This window comes from Erithacus rubecula (genome assembly GCF_903797595.1).
Source record: "Erithacus rubecula genome assembly, chromosome: 18".
Classification (NCBI taxonomy): Eukaryota; Metazoa; Chordata; class Aves; order Passeriformes; family Muscicapidae; genus Erithacus; species Erithacus rubecula.
The window spans coordinates 485,506-502,912 of NC_136670.1; the positions used below are offsets into that span (position 1 = coordinate 485,506).

At 50.4% G+C, this 17,407-nt stretch overlaps 2 protein-coding genes across 3 annotated transcripts in view; both read left to right on the top strand.

The window, feature by feature from the left end:
• Positions 1-8,102, top strand: part of LOC306809881 (uncharacterized protein) — a gene marked incomplete at its 3' end in the record, with an annotated part of 93,942 nt that extends 85,840 nt beyond the window's left edge. Inside the window, exons 3-7 of the mRNA XM_079321789.1 lie at positions 4,242-4,417; positions 5,264-5,431; positions 5,775-5,864; positions 6,134-6,920; positions 8,011-8,102. Of these exons, the coding sequence (XP_079177915.1) occupies positions 4,322-4,417; positions 5,264-5,431; positions 5,775-5,864; positions 6,134-6,920; positions 8,011-8,102 (1,233 nt within the window). The 5' untranslated portion in view covers positions 4,242-4,321. The remainder of the gene's footprint in view (positions 1-4,241; positions 4,418-5,263; positions 5,432-5,774; positions 5,865-6,133; positions 6,921-8,010) is intronic.
• LOC306809620 (uncharacterized protein) overlaps positions 1-9,974 on the top strand; it is a 195,531-nt gene extending 185,557 nt beyond the window's left edge. For both annotated transcript variants that reach the window (XR_013776277.1, XR_013776278.1), the window contains one exon: positions 9,400-9,974. The gene's annotated coding sequence lies outside the window, so the exon portion shown is untranslated. The remainder of the gene's footprint in view (positions 1-9,399) is intronic.
• Positions 9,975-17,407: the final 7,433 nt, after the last annotated feature.

Below are 17,407 nucleotides of genomic sequence, written 5' to 3' on the forward strand. Positions count from 1 at the left end.
AAAACTGGGTGATAGGTTGGGAGAAAATTTCCCTTGCACTCGTTACCTCATAGTAAGTATCACTACTGAAATAATCCCAGAAACACGCAGTTGGAGTACGATAGCTCCGGATCCATGCAACCACTTCCCAGAAAAAATTAAAAACCCATGAATTCCTGACATAATCAATCCACCAAACGAATCAGATAATAGCTACAGTAAGTTTGGTGAGGGGGCGCATATTCGAATAAGAGCTTGCAAATGGGAGGGAGATCGCTGTGACCACATGGAACCCAAACCAGATTAAACCAGACAACATATTGCCACTTAAGAGAGCTGTTATTCCTGTCTTAACTCTCAACTCAGTGCCCTCTGCCCCACGTTGGGAGCCAAAATCTGTCCTGGTTTGAAAGGACAGGTGTCTGCCAGTAAGGGCAGAAGTTTCCCTTTGAAATAGAGACTGGTTCCACTCCCCACAAGTATTATAATTGTTTGAATCAAGGACTCTGAGGCAGAGATAAGTGGGTGGGAATAACAGCTCTTTTACTAATATATCTAACCATACAAGCAGAAAACAACAGCAGTTGTTAAAATTGCTAACAGAACAGAATAGATAACTCGGTGTCAGTTCCTTTAGATGTAAGCACGCTGTTTCTATGCTTAGTCCCAGCCCGGAGCTGCCGAGGGCAGGCGGGAACAGAGGCGGGAGGGATCAGCAGCGGCCATGCCGGTCTCGGGTGGGAACGGGCTGGAGCAGGCGGCTCCTCGCTCACTGTGTGTGTCCGGGTGATCAGCTGTGTCCGCAGAGGCAGGAGGCTGGAACGGGGCAGATGCAGGGCAGGTGATCACAGAGGGTCTGGCTCTCCTGTGCTCCAGCCGCGTGGCTGAAGATCTGAGCATCCTCCTCCCCACTTGCCGGAAACACGAGTCCCATCGTCCCCCCCCCCCGCACACCCCCCCTCCCTCCCCGCCCCCCCGGAAGCCTCAGAGGTCCCTCCGGAAGCCTCGGTAATTGACACCTTTTGTCTGGAGTCATCAGAGATCCTGGATGTAACCCGCCAGCTCCATTGGCATGATAATGGGAAAAATTCTTTCAATTGACACAGTAATAGAAAAACACTCAACCCCCAACACACCCCCACTTAAATAATTTCAAGTCCTCAGGAATGGCTGATCAGGTCTGTTATAAAAATGAGTTATTTATTGACTAGATAGGAGGTAAGAGACAAAAGGTCTTAAGAAGACTTACTTACTGCACAGGTTAAAACAAACAACTACTAGTAGATTACATAAAACAGTGTCAATTACATATTACATACAACATTAAAACATAAAACATTATGATATGTATATAATAGTTAGCAAAGAAATAGTATAGATTAGGAGTCAATGTAATTTACCATCAAATTGATGATGATGTCTAGACTCCTTTCATTCCACCCTTGAAGGAGTAACTGCAAGATGGCATCCCAACTCTGGATAGAGATTCCCACACATTTCCAAGGAATGTGCAGAAGACTTCTGCTTTGTGCAAGTTTGATGTAGCTTTCATAGTCTGTAAAACAGAGTATTTGTCAGAAATTGCAGGTTATCTTCCACATCTTGCTTCCAAAGGAAGATGTTTACTGTCAGCTAGAAGTGTCTCTTCCATGTCACCTGACAGGGCATGTTTAGAGTTATTCCACCAATTAGCAAGAACAAGGAATAGATAAGCTTTCGTAGATAATCTCTCATAGCAGGAGAGATGCTCTACTACCCCAGGGCACTCTGCTGCACCTTGCCTGGTTTCTTACAGGCAGAGCCCAGCAGGTGCATGGTCTGGGCTCTGCTCCAGCTCTCAGGCAGCCCTGTTGATAAGGTAACTTCCCTGTCTGAGCATCCCGGAGGCACTCCGACAGTCACACTCCCACCACCAGACTGTTCCTGCTGGGACCAAATCCCCTTCACAGACGGTGGCTCAGGTGAGCTGAAGGGTGTCCTCTTTAACTGCCTACACTTCCCCCATTCTCACACAGTCAGATCAGGTTTCCCAAATTCTCACACAGTCAGATCAGGTTTCCCAAGCAGAGTCTCACGTGTCTCATTCCACAAAACAATTTATGGTGCAGGAACACAGAAACAGCCGGTGCCTCCAGGGAGGGACCTTGAACCCCTGGGCTGTTACCTTCACAGTCCAAGCACAGCAAAGTCTCAGCTCTTCCTCCCAAGGCTTGGCATCTGCCCTGCCTCTGAGTGGCCCCTGACCTGCTGTGCCACAGGTCCCCAGGCTCTTTGTCCTGCCAAGGGTCTGCAGGTCATGGGCTCTTGTCTCAGGCTCCTGCCAGCCAGAGCTGAGCCTGGAGCTGGCACTGCAGCTGAGCTGAGCTACCTGCACCAGGTGTACTCCTCAGAACATGTGCTCTGCAGCTGCCAGGAGCTGCACACAGGGCTCCTACTCGGCCTCCCAGGACTGCACGCTGGAGCTGCCGGAGCTGCCTGGGCACTGCCCCAAGTGCGGGTGTGTGTGAATGTTCTGGGGGGCTCACGGCCCTCGTGGCTGAGCAGCACATGTGGCACAGGGGAGCTGGGCTGCAGCCAATGCTCCTGCTCCACTTGCCAAGCTGGAGAAAGCTGTGGCTGGAGCATGTGCCAGAAACTGCTCTGGGAGCAGAGAGACACCGTCCCTGGGCTGTGCCCCTCGCTGTTTCCCAGGAGTCCTGTGCTAATCAATCACTGCACTCCAGCAGATTGCTCTGCCTGGTCTGGCCTTTGTGCACCGAGCGAGGCTGGCAGGGCTCTGCAGCCTAAAAGCTGCTCCAAGGAACCAGCGGGGTGGAGGAATGGGCGCCGGAGGCCTCGCCAAATCCAGCCTAAAGGGGTAGGAAGTGAGAGGGTCACCAAACAGGACAAAAGAAACCTCTCCAATACCAATTTGATGTGAATAAGCAGACACTTCTTCATTCAGGCACTGGGAACACAGGGGATAACTCCTCCAGAAACATGTTCCACTTAACGAACAAAATCCATCCATTTTATGTACTTTTTCTGCTGAATCATCATTACCTATATTCTTTTACATACATTCTATGCCCCTTCTTAAATTTAACTTTTATATTGATTGGTTCTAATAGTTAGTAACTTCATCAATTTTCTTATTCTAAAACAATCATTGGGCATCTCTCCTGAGGTCTTCTGATTGGAATCCTTAATATTAAAATCAAGATGGGAAGCGTAGTGGGTTTCCAAGCAGCATTACTGGTGAGCGTGACCACAGCGGAAGGGTCCAATGACTTCCTGGGGAGGTTTCTACGATTACACATTCCAAACACAGCACTCCTAATATTTCTATGCCTTATATTTGACAATTTTCTATTTATAATCATAGCTGACCCTTTTATATGATTTGATTACTTGATGAAAATATTCATAACAAGAGCAGAGAGGAGCAGCAGAAGCCAGGGCAGGGGAGACAGGGAAGGCAGCAGAGAGGCATCTGGGCTGAAGGGGAGCCTGAGGAAAGGGGAGGTGAAAGGAAAGGGAAAGGGAAAGGCAAAGAGAAAGTTCTCTTCCGTTTCTCAAAACATGACAAGGAATCTCATGTTGCCAGGGATGGACCAAATATTCTGTTTGCTGGAATTTCCCTAGATGTGGTTGCTTGGCCATGACAGGGAAAAAGGTCTAAAAGGGAAAGGGGGAAAAGCAGAACCCAAACTGCTCAGCTTCGGAGTGGCAATTCCTCCCGTTCCTTCCTGTTGGTGAGGACACTTTGCCTCACAGAATGACAGGACAGGCAGGGGGGAAGGGGCCTGTGGACAGGAGCTCTCACAGCAGTGGGTCCAATGGGTCACACGGAAGGGGTGGCCCACAGGGCTGTCCAAAGGGGTCTCCAAGTGGGTGTCCCTCCCCCCAGGTGTGGTGAGCAGTTTCCATGTGACACAATGTCAGTGTGGTGATGTGACAATGCAGTGATGTGACATCACCATGATGTAACAATGCTGCATCCCTGGAGCACAAGGAGTCGGTGTGAGATCGCAGTACCAGAAGAGCCTTGGAAGGAGCTCTGGAGCACTGCTCAGCATCACAGCACCATGAGAGCTCTTAGAACAAGCTGGGGAGTTCCATCTCACTGCTGGTGTCCTGCCAAAAGGCAGAGGCACTGCTGAGTGCAGTGGAAATTAGGGGGAGGAGTGCAGGGGGCTGATAGAGCTTAGCTGAGGAGCCTGGAGCTCGGGGGCTCTAGGGTCTCAGGACCCTCAGCTCTTTCTCTTGCGTCTGCTGTGCAGGAGGCTTATTGAGCTACTGCTGAGTGTCTTCCCAGCTCGGCCCCAAAACTCCACCCCTGGAAGACTGAACCACCAGGCTGATGGATTCCGACCTGCTGGACCTCCCGCTCGGAGTCAAGATCCATGTGAAGCCCAAGTCCAAGACTATCTTCTGCAGAGGAAAGCTGGGGGAAACGGTAAAGGAAGTAAAAGAGGGCAGAAAAGCTCTCCTCTTTCAAGGGGTCCCCATCATGCACAGCTCTTGTGGCCACCTCCTCTACAGCAGGAGCTGCAGCCCTACAGTCAGGCAGGGCTGGGCAGCAGAGGGAAGATCCAGACTCCCTGGAACATAGAAAGGAAGCACTTGTCAGTCTCCTCACTGGTTTCTGCCGCTGTTCATGTGTGTGGCCAGGTCTCTGCCTGCAGCAGGCAGTTGTTTGTCCAGGTGCCAGGGCAATGAGCCCCTCCAGATCATCCTGCCACGTTGAGCCATGCTCTGGAGCACCTTTGAGGAAAACTCCAACCTTCTCCTGCTTATTCTGTTGGCATATTTGGAAGAGTTTGGGTTTCTCTGGTTGGGAATGTACACACTGTCCTCCTTCTGCTCCTCCAGCTTGCACTGCACCTTCACAAGGTAGAGACTTGCTGGAGGCAAAGGCAGAGGCAGTGACACAGCCCTTGGGCCTGCCTAACCCAAGGAAACTGGTTTTGTCCATTCTCCACTGCCTGCATTTCAAGCACTGAGCTTGACCTTTTTGGTTGGAAGGTTCATTTGCGGGTGGGTCAGCAGTTCTTCCTGGTGGCCTAAGGTGTCTGTTTGCTAGTGGGGTTGCTACTGGGATTTGTCTTTCCTCCCTCAGTCCATCCCATCAGAGCCTAGCTCGGTATAGCACAGCTCCATAGTCTTTCTGTGAGGGCCTCTGTGCCTTCAGAAGGATGAAGAATGTTGGTCTTCAAAGTACCTTGCTCTTTTCACAAGTACCACATGGCACCTCTTTGCTGTTCTCCTGCCTCCTTCATACTCTGGGAAATGTCTCTTACAGCTTAACGGGCCAAGTCCTTCTTTCAGTCTGGACGATCCCTACATCCACCACCCTTCACCACCAGTGCAATACAACTGCCTGCATGACCCCCACCTTCGGGACTACCACAAGCGCAAGGACATCCTGCGGATGCTGAGGAGACAGGGAGTCATCACCAGTGACAACAAGGTAGGTTTGGGTGTTGGGCTGATCAAGAACAGCCCCCTTCAAGCGGGGCTCCCACAGCCCTTGCTGCAGCTGCCTGCTGCTGTCAGAGGGGCAGGGCTGTGCGCTGGTGTCCCTGGGAGCAGAAGCAGCACCAACATCCCCCTGGCAAGTGCCAGTCCTGCCTTCTCAGCCTGCCCCATGCTGCCTGTCCAGCACTGGCTGGGGGGACATCAGTGGTCCCAACACTGGGATATGGGGGAGGGCTTGGGGGCAGCTCCCCTCCTGCTGGGGTCGGGCTGTTTCAGGGAAAGCCGTCTGCGTGGCTTGACAGGGTTTGGGGGATTCTGCCCTCGTCCCTCCATAGGTGGTTTGCACTCTGAAGGAGTTCAATGAGTACAGGAACTACCTGACCAGGATCAAGCTGCAGTTAGAGAAGATCTTGAGGCAGCAAGAGGTAGGTAGAGGGCTGTGTTCAGGGGCACAGGACTGTGAAGGGCTGTGCTGCTGTGGTGGGGAAAGGACTCCACGGCTGGGAGCTGAGCCAGTGCAGGGCTGAGCTGGGCACGGGCAGCAGGGCCATGTGCAGGCACACGCAGTGCTGAGGGAAGCCCTTCTCTCCTGCCCTCCTGGCCAGGCTGAAGCAGAGTGCTGGCCTTGGCCTGTGAGAATCCTCAGCATGCAGGGCCTGAGCAACATGACCCACAACCTGGTGTGACCTTTCAGGAAGGGCTTCTGCCACTTCAGGCCAAGTTAAAGGATGGTCCCAAACTACCAGAAACCAGTGACACTTCCTGCCAGGAGATGCAGCAGCCACAGCCTCAGAAACCTACTTGCCCAAGTCCACAGAAGAGCAAAAAGATCCCCCTGAAACTGGTGAGATTCAGAAGAGTGAAAATAGCTTCAGACGAGGGCCAAACCTACTCCAGAGCTGAGCTGGGCACTGCTGCTGACTCCCAGAGGAAGCCGCACAACACTGCTCACGGCCTCTTTAAAGCTGTCCTTGAGCAGCTGACCACAGCAGAAGCCCAGAAGCTGCAAGAGCTGGTTGAGACCATTGTGTACAAAGTGTTTGTGAGGCTCAAGGTTCCTCGGAACCAGCGTGTCAACTTTTTAAGGAATGCTGCCCAGGGGATCAGAGCAAGCATTTTCAGCAGGCGCAAGAGAAGAGAGCCTGCAAAGACGCCTCTAGACCGCCGTCAGAAAATAGAAATGGTGGCCAAAGAGCTTTTAGCAATGGTGTTGGAGGGCTTTGGAGACTGTCTGGAGGCCAAAGCTTCTAAACCAAGGAGGGCAGCCAGGTGGAAGGAGCAGCCTGTTGATGGAAGCCTAGTGGATAAATCCAAGGAAGATGAAGCAGCCTCCTCAGACAGAGCAAATTTACATGCTTGCCTTGACAATCTCACCATCCAAGTTGTTAAGAATGTTTGCTCCCTCTTGAAATTCATGGTAACTTCTCAGTTTAGAGGAGACTCCCGCTGCAAGTACACCAAAATCCCGGGGTTTCCCAAAGGTAAGGTCTACAGCAGGCAGATGCAGCCAGGAATCTCTAGAGCATCTAAAGGACAGAGCCAGAAAGCAAGTACAGGAGTAAAGCTGCCTGCCTTAGGACCACAGCTCCAAGAAGGGACTGGCTATGCCAGAATCATGAAACCCAAGTATCCTGCAATGGTGAAGGACAGCTTGGTGAGAGAAAGGAGCCCAGCAACCTCAGGCAACACTTTGGACATAAGGACCATGGCAAATCAGATTGTTCACTCTGTATTAGTATGGGTTGTTTCGCATAGGCCTGCACCAACCTCCAGAGAGAATTTTCAGTGACCTGTCCCAAGCCCAGCCACATTCCCAGGCAGAGAGGAGAGCTGTGCTGCTGAGGACACTCTCCCCTCCGTGGCCCCACAGTTTTCCCGACAGCCTGTCCTTCTGGAGGGTCCCCAGCCCCCTGCCCAGACTGGAGTACAGCACAGATCAGTGAACCCAAAGCTCATCTGAGGCAAGCGAGGTGTGTGGCAGGAGAGCTGAAGGGCCTCTAAATAGCAAACCTGACACCCTTGTTCTGTCAATAAAGAGTTTACTCCTAAGGCCTTGCTTGTTCTTCCTCCAAATCTGGCCAAACTGCATTCATTCATTTTCCCTGTCCCCCCATGTCTTCCCATATCTCCTCCTACAAATTGCCTAGAGCCCCCAGGACTGCCCCAGGACCATCTACCCTCCTATATCTCCCACCCAGGACTCTGCACCATCCATATGCCTCCCATATATCCCCTCCCAGCCCCTCCAGGACTCCCTGAAACCCCCAAGGAGTCCTCAGCTCCCTCTGCCTACCATATACTCCCCCATATCTCCTTCCAAGACATCCCTAGGACTCTGTACCCCCTGTATTCCCCCCATTTCTCCACCCCTATCCCCACTCAGGACACCCCAGCTTCCTGTATCCCCTCATGTTGCCCCCACATACCCCCCTATATTTCCTGCCAGACCACTCCAGGATCCCCTCAGCCCCTTCCAGATACTCCCAGGTTCCCCTAGCCCTGCCCCAGGACTGTCCCCGGACCACTTGTACCTGATGGTGGAGGGCCACTGTCCCCCTATCCCCCCCACAGAACCCTCAGGATCCTCCCCAGCTCCCCCCAGCACTGGAGTGCCACCCAAGGAGGACAAGGGTGCAGGAGGGTGGTGGAAGACCATGGAGTAGCTGGTGGTGGCCAGGGGGGTTTCCCCTTCCCCAAGCCCCAACCACTCCCAAGGGCCTCCCCTCACAGCAGGAACTGGAACAGCTCTGAGGAGAAAATGTCCTTGGATGTGCAGCCTGGGGAGGGGACTTCAAAATCAGGGGATCCCCAAAATCAGGAAGGGACCCTGGATCCTAAAAAGCTGGGACCCCTAAAACCCCAGCCCAGATGGGAGGAGAAAATGGCCTCAGCTGTGTGGCCCGGGAAGGACCCCTAAAAATCAGGAGGGGCCCCAAAGTCAGGCCACCAGCCCCCTCCCCACTTCCAAAGGTATTGAACAAGTTGCCCATCAGCCAGCCCAGCCCTCCCATATTCCAAATTTCCTTCAGCCTCCCCAGATCCCCAGCCCATTCATCCCCCCAATGCTCCCCAAACCTCCCCTCAGAAGCCCTGAAGCTCCTCCTCATCTCCAAACAAGCAGAGCCAGTTGTGTCCCAGCCCTTCAAAACCTACCAAACACCCGTCCCCACATTCCTCCAGCACCTCCAACCCCCAAGCCCCCCTCAGCTGTGTAGAACCCCAAAACCTTCCCTAAACCCTCCCAGAGCCCCCCCAGGCCTCCTTCTGACCTTCAGTCATGTAGAGCTGCCAACCCTAGACCTCCAAGTGCCACCACATCCCCCCTATTCTAAATTTCCCCTGACTCCCCCAAATTTCCCTGCCCCCCATCAGGTCCTGTAGTCACCCCAAATCTCTCTAGGATTCACCCAGGACCCCCGAGCCCCCTCCCCACCTCCAAACACATAGAGCCACTCATCCACCAGCGCATCAAGGCTTGGGGGGTCTCTGGGGAGCTTTTGAGGGTCTGGGGGAGGTGACACAGGAGTTTGGGGGGCTCTAATTAGCTTTAAGTTCACTCTGGGTGGAGAAGGTAATATTCAAAACCCTATTAAGTCTTTGTTCTTCTTTCCTGAGAAGAAGTTCATGTCCATTAGTAAAGCTTTCTAAAATAAATTAATTGATTCAGCTAATTACAATTATCATGGACCGTGTGTCTTACAGAGGGCACAGACCAAGGGGAGACATGCATAGGTACATCAGGAAGTCCCAGGTACCATCTGTAGAAACCAAGTTCACACTTTAGAATTTTTAGAAGTTTAATAAGGGTTTAAAAAAGACAAATATCTAACACTAGGGTTTTTTTTGGTAATTGGCCAAAGAACACACCTTAACTTAAAATCAGGTTCTCTATATACTGTTACATTCCTGGGGGAACATGTATATTCACAAGTTTATACATTATTCAAACATTCTTTTGAGTTTTTGATGTTCCAGGAACTCTTTTGTTTGGTTTTAACTTCTGACTTGTCTGCATGGCATTCTGTAGATTAGGTCAATATATTTTATTTCTTCTTGTGGCTCCATTTTGTTGGTTCACACTCCTTGATAACGAGGAACTAATAAATTCTCTGATGCTCTGGTTTCTGTCACTGTTATCGCTTGGAGGGGCCAGTCCGCAGATGTGAGAAACAGCATAATTGTTTAACACCATTCTCTGAGTTAGGTACATAAAAGAATTTTAATGTTACATAGTCTCTACTTTAACTTTTTGCTGAAGTCTACTACATAATATATTTATCACACTACTATTTATATAAACTACATAGTGCATACATAAACTGACTAATTACACTAAAATCAGTGAAAAGTAAGTATAAATTGTACCATATCAAAACTACTATTTTTTGTATATAGTACAAAATATGGTGATTAACAACATGCAAAAGCTAATACATGAATGCAAAAGCCATCATTATATTGTCATATATAACAGCATCCAAAGTACCTCAGCCAAGGGAGAAAAGGAATTAGGAGAAAAGAAGGCTACCTGCTCCAACTAATTGAGAGACCCTGTTGGACACAACGTCACAGTCCTATGAAGTCTTTGTTCTTCTTCCCAAAGTTCAGGAGTTTGGCATGAACCTGGCTGAGGAGCATGTCAATTAGTAAAATTTACGAAAAATATCAATTGATTTAGGTAGTTGTAATGATCATGGATCCTGTGTTTTTTGGAGGGTACACACTAAGCGGGGCATGGATAGGTAGATTGGGATGTCCCGAGTACCTTCCAAACACCTCAGCCAACGGGGAATGAGGAGAAAAGAAGGCTACTTGCTCCAACTAATTGAGAGAGACCCCACTGGACACACACCTCATGGACTCTCTCTCTTTTACAGGACTCCACTGCCTCCTTTATGGACACCTTTATGGAACCTCTAGCGATATGAATTTTATGCTCTGGGGGATGGGGGGCGCTGGAGCTCCTCTGCCTGGGGAGGGGGAGTGAATAAACCAGTAAAACCAGTCTAGACGGGGGCATCCGGACAAAATCCAGAGTCACGAGGGGCAGTGGGAGCGAAGCAGGGGAGGGGCGGGAGTGATCGGTGAGGGGAGGGCGGGGAGAAGTTCCCGCCTCGGCCAAACCCCCTCAGGGATTGACAATGGGGGGGGCGGCTCCCGCTCAAACCGCGGGTGGGGAAAAGCGCCCTCAGGGATTGGCTGGGCTGGATGGGGGCGGGGCCAGAGTAGTTCCCGCCTCAGCCAAACTTCCCTCAGGGATTGGCTGGGCAGGACGGGGGCAGGGTGGGAGCAGTTCCCGCCTCACCCAAACTCTCCTCGGGGATTGGCTGGGCAGGTACTTAGAGTAAGCCAAAAAAGTCTGAAAACCTCCTCAAGATTTCAATTAAATGGACAAAAATGGAATAAATTTGAATAAGTATGAAATATTTAAAGATATATTTTAGTTGCATTTAAACAATGGAGGGTTGAAAAGGTGCATTGTGTGTTAAAACGTGGCAAAACCAAGAAAACTCAAAAAAAAAATCTCCAAAATCCTTTTAAGAATCCCTCAAAAATAAGTAAAATGGAGTAGAACATAATAAAGATGAACAAATACAAACTAACTAAAGTCATAAGCAAGGTATAATTTAAAAATTGAGAGATGCAAAATGGAGCTGGGGGTATTAAAACGCATCAAGAAGCCACCAAAATCCCCAAGTACAAAATTCCCCTCACACCTGGGCTGGCTGTCCCACAGCTCAAGTAGAGGAATCCTCCAGTAGCTCAGGGGAACAGCAGCCCTCCTGCTGACTCACAGCCTATGGAGAAAGGGGTCAGTGGCCCAAATGTGTGCTTTGGAAATCTGAGTTGGGTTCCTAAATGCTGTCAGAACTCTCTCTAATAGAGCTCTGGTGGCTGAGGGATGTACGTGGGAAGGGTTTGCTGCCATGAACTGGACTTGTTGATCATCTGAGCTCTGTTCAGGGGCAGTGTGGGAGCCTGTTCCTTTCCCCTCCCCAAGGGCAGAGTGTTGATGAGGGTGGAGTTGGAGGCTGTGTCTGCCCTGACAGCCAGTACCGTGGGGCTGCGGATGCTGCTGCCAGCATGGGCTTGTCTGAGCCGGGCCCTGTGCCTCTTCCAGGTGTCCCTGCTGCAGTCACAGTTGGCCTGGGCCTGCCAGGACAACCTGGAGATCTGGGCAGGGAGCAGGCTGGAGACACTCCCACTGAGGCACAAAGTGTAGAAAGGACCTCCTGACTTCCTAAACTTCTCAGAGAGAAGCCAGGGAGCAGCTGGATGCAGTCTTAGACTCAGTCAATAGTTGATGTTTGTAGGATAATATGCGTGTATTTGAGCCTTTATACAACTGTGTTCCATAGGGTGAAAGATATATTCATAGGAAAATAAAGAGTTTATTATGATCACAATTAAACTCAAAGATCTCTTTCAGAATTACTGCTCAGTACAAAGAACCACTGGTGTAGTGCATTATATGTGAAGCAACATTGAAGCCATTCTAACTAAGCCAGCAAAACCAATTCTTAATGAAAGATTGATGCTACTCACCCAAACCAATGACCACGGGCAAACACTTCTCTCAGCTTCAAGGAGTGACCTTGAGGGGCATCCTCACTCAAGGGAGGAATCTGCAGAAGGGAGACACATGGCATTAACCACTTTGGTGAGAGCAGGAGAAGCCTGCCACATGTGGAGCTTTTTCATTTGTCCTTGGGAAACTGCAACTTGTTTTGTCTCAGAGCCACCGAATCTCAGGGTGAGGCTGGAGGCACCTCAGGAGGTCACCTTGCCCAGCCCCTGCTCCACCAGGGCCCCCCAGCTGCCAGGATGCACACCTAGCTGCCCAGGATGTGTCTACACGGCCTTTGATCTCTCCAGCCATGCAGACTCCACCACCTCCCTGGCCACCTGCCCCAGTGCTCAGCCACCTCCCAGTGCAGAAGTGTCTCCTGAGCTCAGAGGGCCCCTCCTGTGTATCACTTTGTGCCCGTGGTCCCTGGGGCTGTCCCTGCCCCATCCCCTCTGCAGTCCCCATCCGGGTATTTATCCCTGGGGATGAGATGCCCTGAGCCTGCTCTGCTCCAGGCTGGGCAGTCCCAGCTCTCTCAGGCTCTCCTCATGGCAGAGGTGCTCCAGTCCCTCCATCACCTTCCTGGCCCTGTGCTGGACTCTGTCCAGTCTGTCCCTGTCTCCTGTACTGGGCAGCCCAGCTTTGGGCCCCACAGTCCAGGGCTGGCCTCACTGGTGTGGGGCAGAGGGGAAGGATCCCCTCCCTCCATCGGCTGTGACAGAGCTCCCAGTGCAGCCCAGGATGCTGTTCTGCATTGCTGCAGGAGCACATTGCTAGCCCATGGGCATCCTGGTGTCCAGCAGGACCCTGCCAAATTTTAGTGTTCCAGTTGGCTGGCCCCCAGCAGATACAGCCCCTTTAGGCACTGAAAATGGCACTGAGCTCTCCCTGGAACCTTCTCTTCTCCAAGTTGAATACTCCCAGCTCTCCCAGCCTGACTCAGGGCAGAGGGGCTCCAGCCCTTGGAGCATCTCATTGGCCTCTCTTTGTTATAAATACATATTATGGTATTGGCATTTCACAAGTATTGGGGTGGATACTATATGTGTGGTGTTGAAATGGATTTTAAGGTGTAGTTTTCTTTAGGAGTAACATAAGCTGATAAAGTGTCTTTGTAGTAAGTGAACTGCCTGCTTGGTTGGATAACACCAAGTGAAGACACCTGCTATTGATATACCAGTACCAGCACAGATTATCTGTAGAAATTGAAGACGACAGCCCAGATTAAGACTGATAAGAAAAATAAATTAAAACCGCAGGCAAGGAAGAGGCATGCTGTAAAAAGGCGGACTCGAGGAATGGTCATGTAAAACAGTTCCTGAAATATGGAAATTGTTTTTAGAAAAGTTTGAATATGCATGACAAGTCTATGAATATGCAATGGGCTAAGGAATTTAAGAGGCTCTTGGCTGAAGATAATCTTGGCTGATGAATGCCAAGCACCGGGCCAGATTACCTTTTGCTTTATTGCTTGTCTCTTATTATCTTTTATTAAACTTCTAAAATTTTACCAGGAAAGTGAACCTCGTTTGTCCATCTCGACTCACTCCAGCAGCTTCACATCCTTCTGATGTTGGACCCGAGAGCTGGAGGCAGCTCTGCAGGTGAGATCTCACCTGAGCAGGGCAGAGGGGCAGAAGCCCCCCTGTCCCCTGCTGCCCACGCTGTGGGTCCAGCCCAGGACAGGGGGGTTTCTGGGTGACGCTGCAAGGGCTGGGGTGTCACTGTGAGCTCGTGGTAGAGAGACAAGACACTATCTTTCCGTGGAGCGAAAAAGAGATCCTGGTTTATTCACACATCTCTTTATATAGAGTTTTTCAAACATATCAGGTTGTTATAAATAATAAAGAGATCAAGCCAAATTAAATATTATCAAAATAAGCGATATTTATTTCGCGACCAAAATACGGTCCTCGATAGCCACAATCGAAAAGGACAATGCCGAGCCCGGGATCGGCGCCGGTGAACACGCTCTGATCCGATCTCTAATGAATGGGATCCTCCAATGTTCACAAATGCTCTCTTGGTCAGTCCTGTTTTTATACAGTTTTTCCTATCCTGGAGCAGAGATCTTCTTTTCGTGATTTCGCATATTCATGTAACTTTTCTTTCTCTTTGTTGGGCTGAACAAAATAATTTCTGGGAAGCGGTGAATTTTGGTGAATGAAGATTTTAGCTGATGGGAAACAGGCTTTGAGATGTAGTTTTCTTTGACGACTCCGGTTATCTTAATTATGTATACTTGTCAGGCGTTCATGGCTTGGGTGTTTCCTGGACAGTTTCTGAAAGGGCTATCTCCACCGGGCTACTTCTATTAATTTGCTAATTTGAGTTCTCCAGCTTTTGTTGGCAGCCATAGTAGAGTGTTGCAATGAAGCAATCCCTGTTCCTCCCTCTGCAGCTTTATGCTCTCAAATTTCTTTATTATTTCCTTTATTCGTACAAACATGACTATTTTCACATTAATTACAAACTAATACAAATTATAACATATATTACAGTGTCTATCCCCAGTTGTCAGTAACAAGCTGTTAGCCCATTGTTGAGGGTTAGGTTTATTTTCTTTGGTTGCTTCTTACCTATAGAATTTTTCCCGTGAGCTGCTGGGAAATGCTAACTGCTGGTACTTAGGGGTACATGAGAAAACAAAAGTTTGGCTGCGCCCAGGTAAAAGGAGAGCTGAGGACAGCTGCTTGCTCTCTTGCTCTGCGGCTTCAGGGGATGCTCGGAGGCTGTTGTTGCTTGGGGAAAAGAATTCACCATAACCCAGCCGGGAGCTGCTGCTGCTGCAGCTGCTTCTTCTTCTTCTTCTTCTGTGGGGTGAGCCTCTGCTCGTGAGAGCAGCCACTGACCCGAGACCTTATTAACACCTGCCTCATTAAAAGAGAGATCTATCCCCATGTGCTCGTGCTCTCAGGAATCCTGAGCCCTCTGTCTCTGCCCTGCTCGGAGCTGCCCCGCCGCTGCCCCAGCCCCGCCGCTCCTCCGACGCTGCTCTGGGTTTCTCTGTGCTGCAGCCCCGCACACCTGCCCTGCCGGGATGGTCGTCAGTCCCAGCTACTGACGCAGTTTTCTGCTACAGCTCGTCCACTAGCCAAGGATCTTTTGCTTATTCCTGCCATTCCAGCTTAGCACTCCACATAGTCCTGCAGAGGCACTGGGATCGTCTGCCCCAGGGCTTTGTGAAGCAAAGCCTCTCCTCCCTCCTTTCCCATCTCAGCCAGAAAGCTGTAATGGTGTCCGCGTTCTGTTTACTATTAATTCCATCGTTGTTGTTTTGTTTTGCCTTGTTATACATACTAGTAAGAGCTGTTATTCCTATCCTCATATCTGCCTGAGAGCCCCTTAATTTCAAAATTATAATAATTGGGAGAGAGAGGATTTACATTCTCCAATCCGAGAAAGGGTCCTGCCTTCCCTAGCAGACACCTGTCTTTCAAACCGAGACACCCGTAATGATTGGTCAGTTCACCAGAGGTGTTTACATGCAGACAAACATCTGCTTTTAGATATTGTTTGCATTTTTTCTCTTTGAGAGTTGAGAATAGTTTGTGCAGGTGCAAGAAACCAAGTCCCAATCTTAGAGTTCTTTCTTAGGGAAACAAGCTGGTTTTCACCATTTCAGGATACTGTTCTTAGGAAAGGCTGGTAGTGTTCTCATGGCTCTGTCTAATTGAGTAAAAGTCCAGTCTGTGAGGCTTTACAGATCTGCTGTTCAGCCACCACACTGAGACACATTGAGTTTGTTGTCCACCAACACGGCCAAGTCCTTCTCCTCAGGGCTGCTCTCCATCCACTCTGCCCAGCCTGAGTCTGTCCTTGGGATTGCCCTGAGCCAGGGACAGGCCATGCAGTAACACTGGGACTTTGGTGATAGTCTCTGGGCCTATGGCAATGACTCCAGCTTGTTGTATCTTTGAGCTCCTCTTGCTGCTTCCCCTAGTTCATGCTTTTCTTGGGACCTCCATGCTCCCCTTGGTACCACCTCATCATCCTTGTCGCAGGTTTGCATGGCCAGGTCTGGGTAGCAACAGCCTGCAGGGGGACCCTCTACGAGGAGACACCAGGAGCTGCTCCCATGTTGGGCAGAGCTGGCTCCAGAGAGCTCCAGAACGGACCCACCACTGGCTAAGGCTGAGCCAGCCAGCCATGCTGGGAGGGCCTCTGTGGTCAGGTATTAAAAAAGAGGTAAACACTGCTGTGTAAGCAGCAGGGAGGGAGGAGGGAGAAGATGTGAGAGCAACAGCCCTGTAGGCACCAAGGCTGGGGAAGGAGGAGGTGCTGGAGCACATTCCCCTTCAGCCTCCTTAGGGAGGAGGATTTGACACCGTAGCCCCTGGAGGTGAGTAGGACGAGCAGATCCCCCACTGCACCCATGTGAGGACCCCGAGCACAACAGGTAGGGGTGCTCTGAAGGGAGCTGCAGCCTGGGAGGAGCCCATGCTCGAGTGGGCTCCTGGCAGGGGCTGTGCTCTGTGGAGTCCTTGCAGGAGCTGGCAGGACACTGGAGCAGCCTGTTCCTGAAGGACTGTACCTCATGGCAAGGGATCTTGTGGAGCAGCTCTTAGAGAACTGCGGCACGTGGGAAGGACCCACATTGGAAAAGTTGGTGCAGGACTGTCTCCTATGGAGAAAGTAAACTGTCAGGAGAAAGGAGCAGCAGAGACAAGTGTTATGAGCTGACAGCAATTCACATTCCCCATCTCACGCACTGCTCAAGTGGAGGAGGTAAAAGAGTTGAGAGTGAAGCTGAGCCTGGGAAAAAGGGACAGTAGGGGGAGGTGTTTTCTTATTTGTTCTTATTTCTCATTTTCCTAATCTGTTTAATTGGTTATAAAATAAAATAACTCCCCCAAGGTGAGTCTGCTCTGACTGTGACAGTAATTGGTGAGTGATCTTCCTGACTCATGCTATTTTTATCACATTTTCTCCCCCTTTTGAGTTGAAGAGGGAAAGTGATGGAGTGGCTCAGTGGGCACCTGGCTAGCCAAAATTGACCCACCACAGTTCTCCAAACTCCTTCATCACCACCTCCACCTTCCATACCCATTGCCCATGACTTCTCCATGTCCCTGACTCTACTGTCAGTGAAGGGTCTACAGGAACTGCAGCATTTATTTTGCACTTTATTTACTGCGCACTCAAGACATGCCAATGGCACAGGTTACCCTGTGATGTTCAGTGGTCTGGGCTCTCACCTGCCTCCAAAACTCCCCTACGACAGTCTAGAATTGCCTGTGGCAGATCTGTGGCAAGTCCAAGCTGAGTCCATACCAGGTCCATGGCGGGTCTCTGATGGTGCCTGGTGGTCCCTTGGCCCAGCTGACCCTCGGTAGGGACCTGCTCACTTTGTGCCCACATGGTCCTTCAGTGTCACTAGCACTTTTTGTGCCTGCTTCA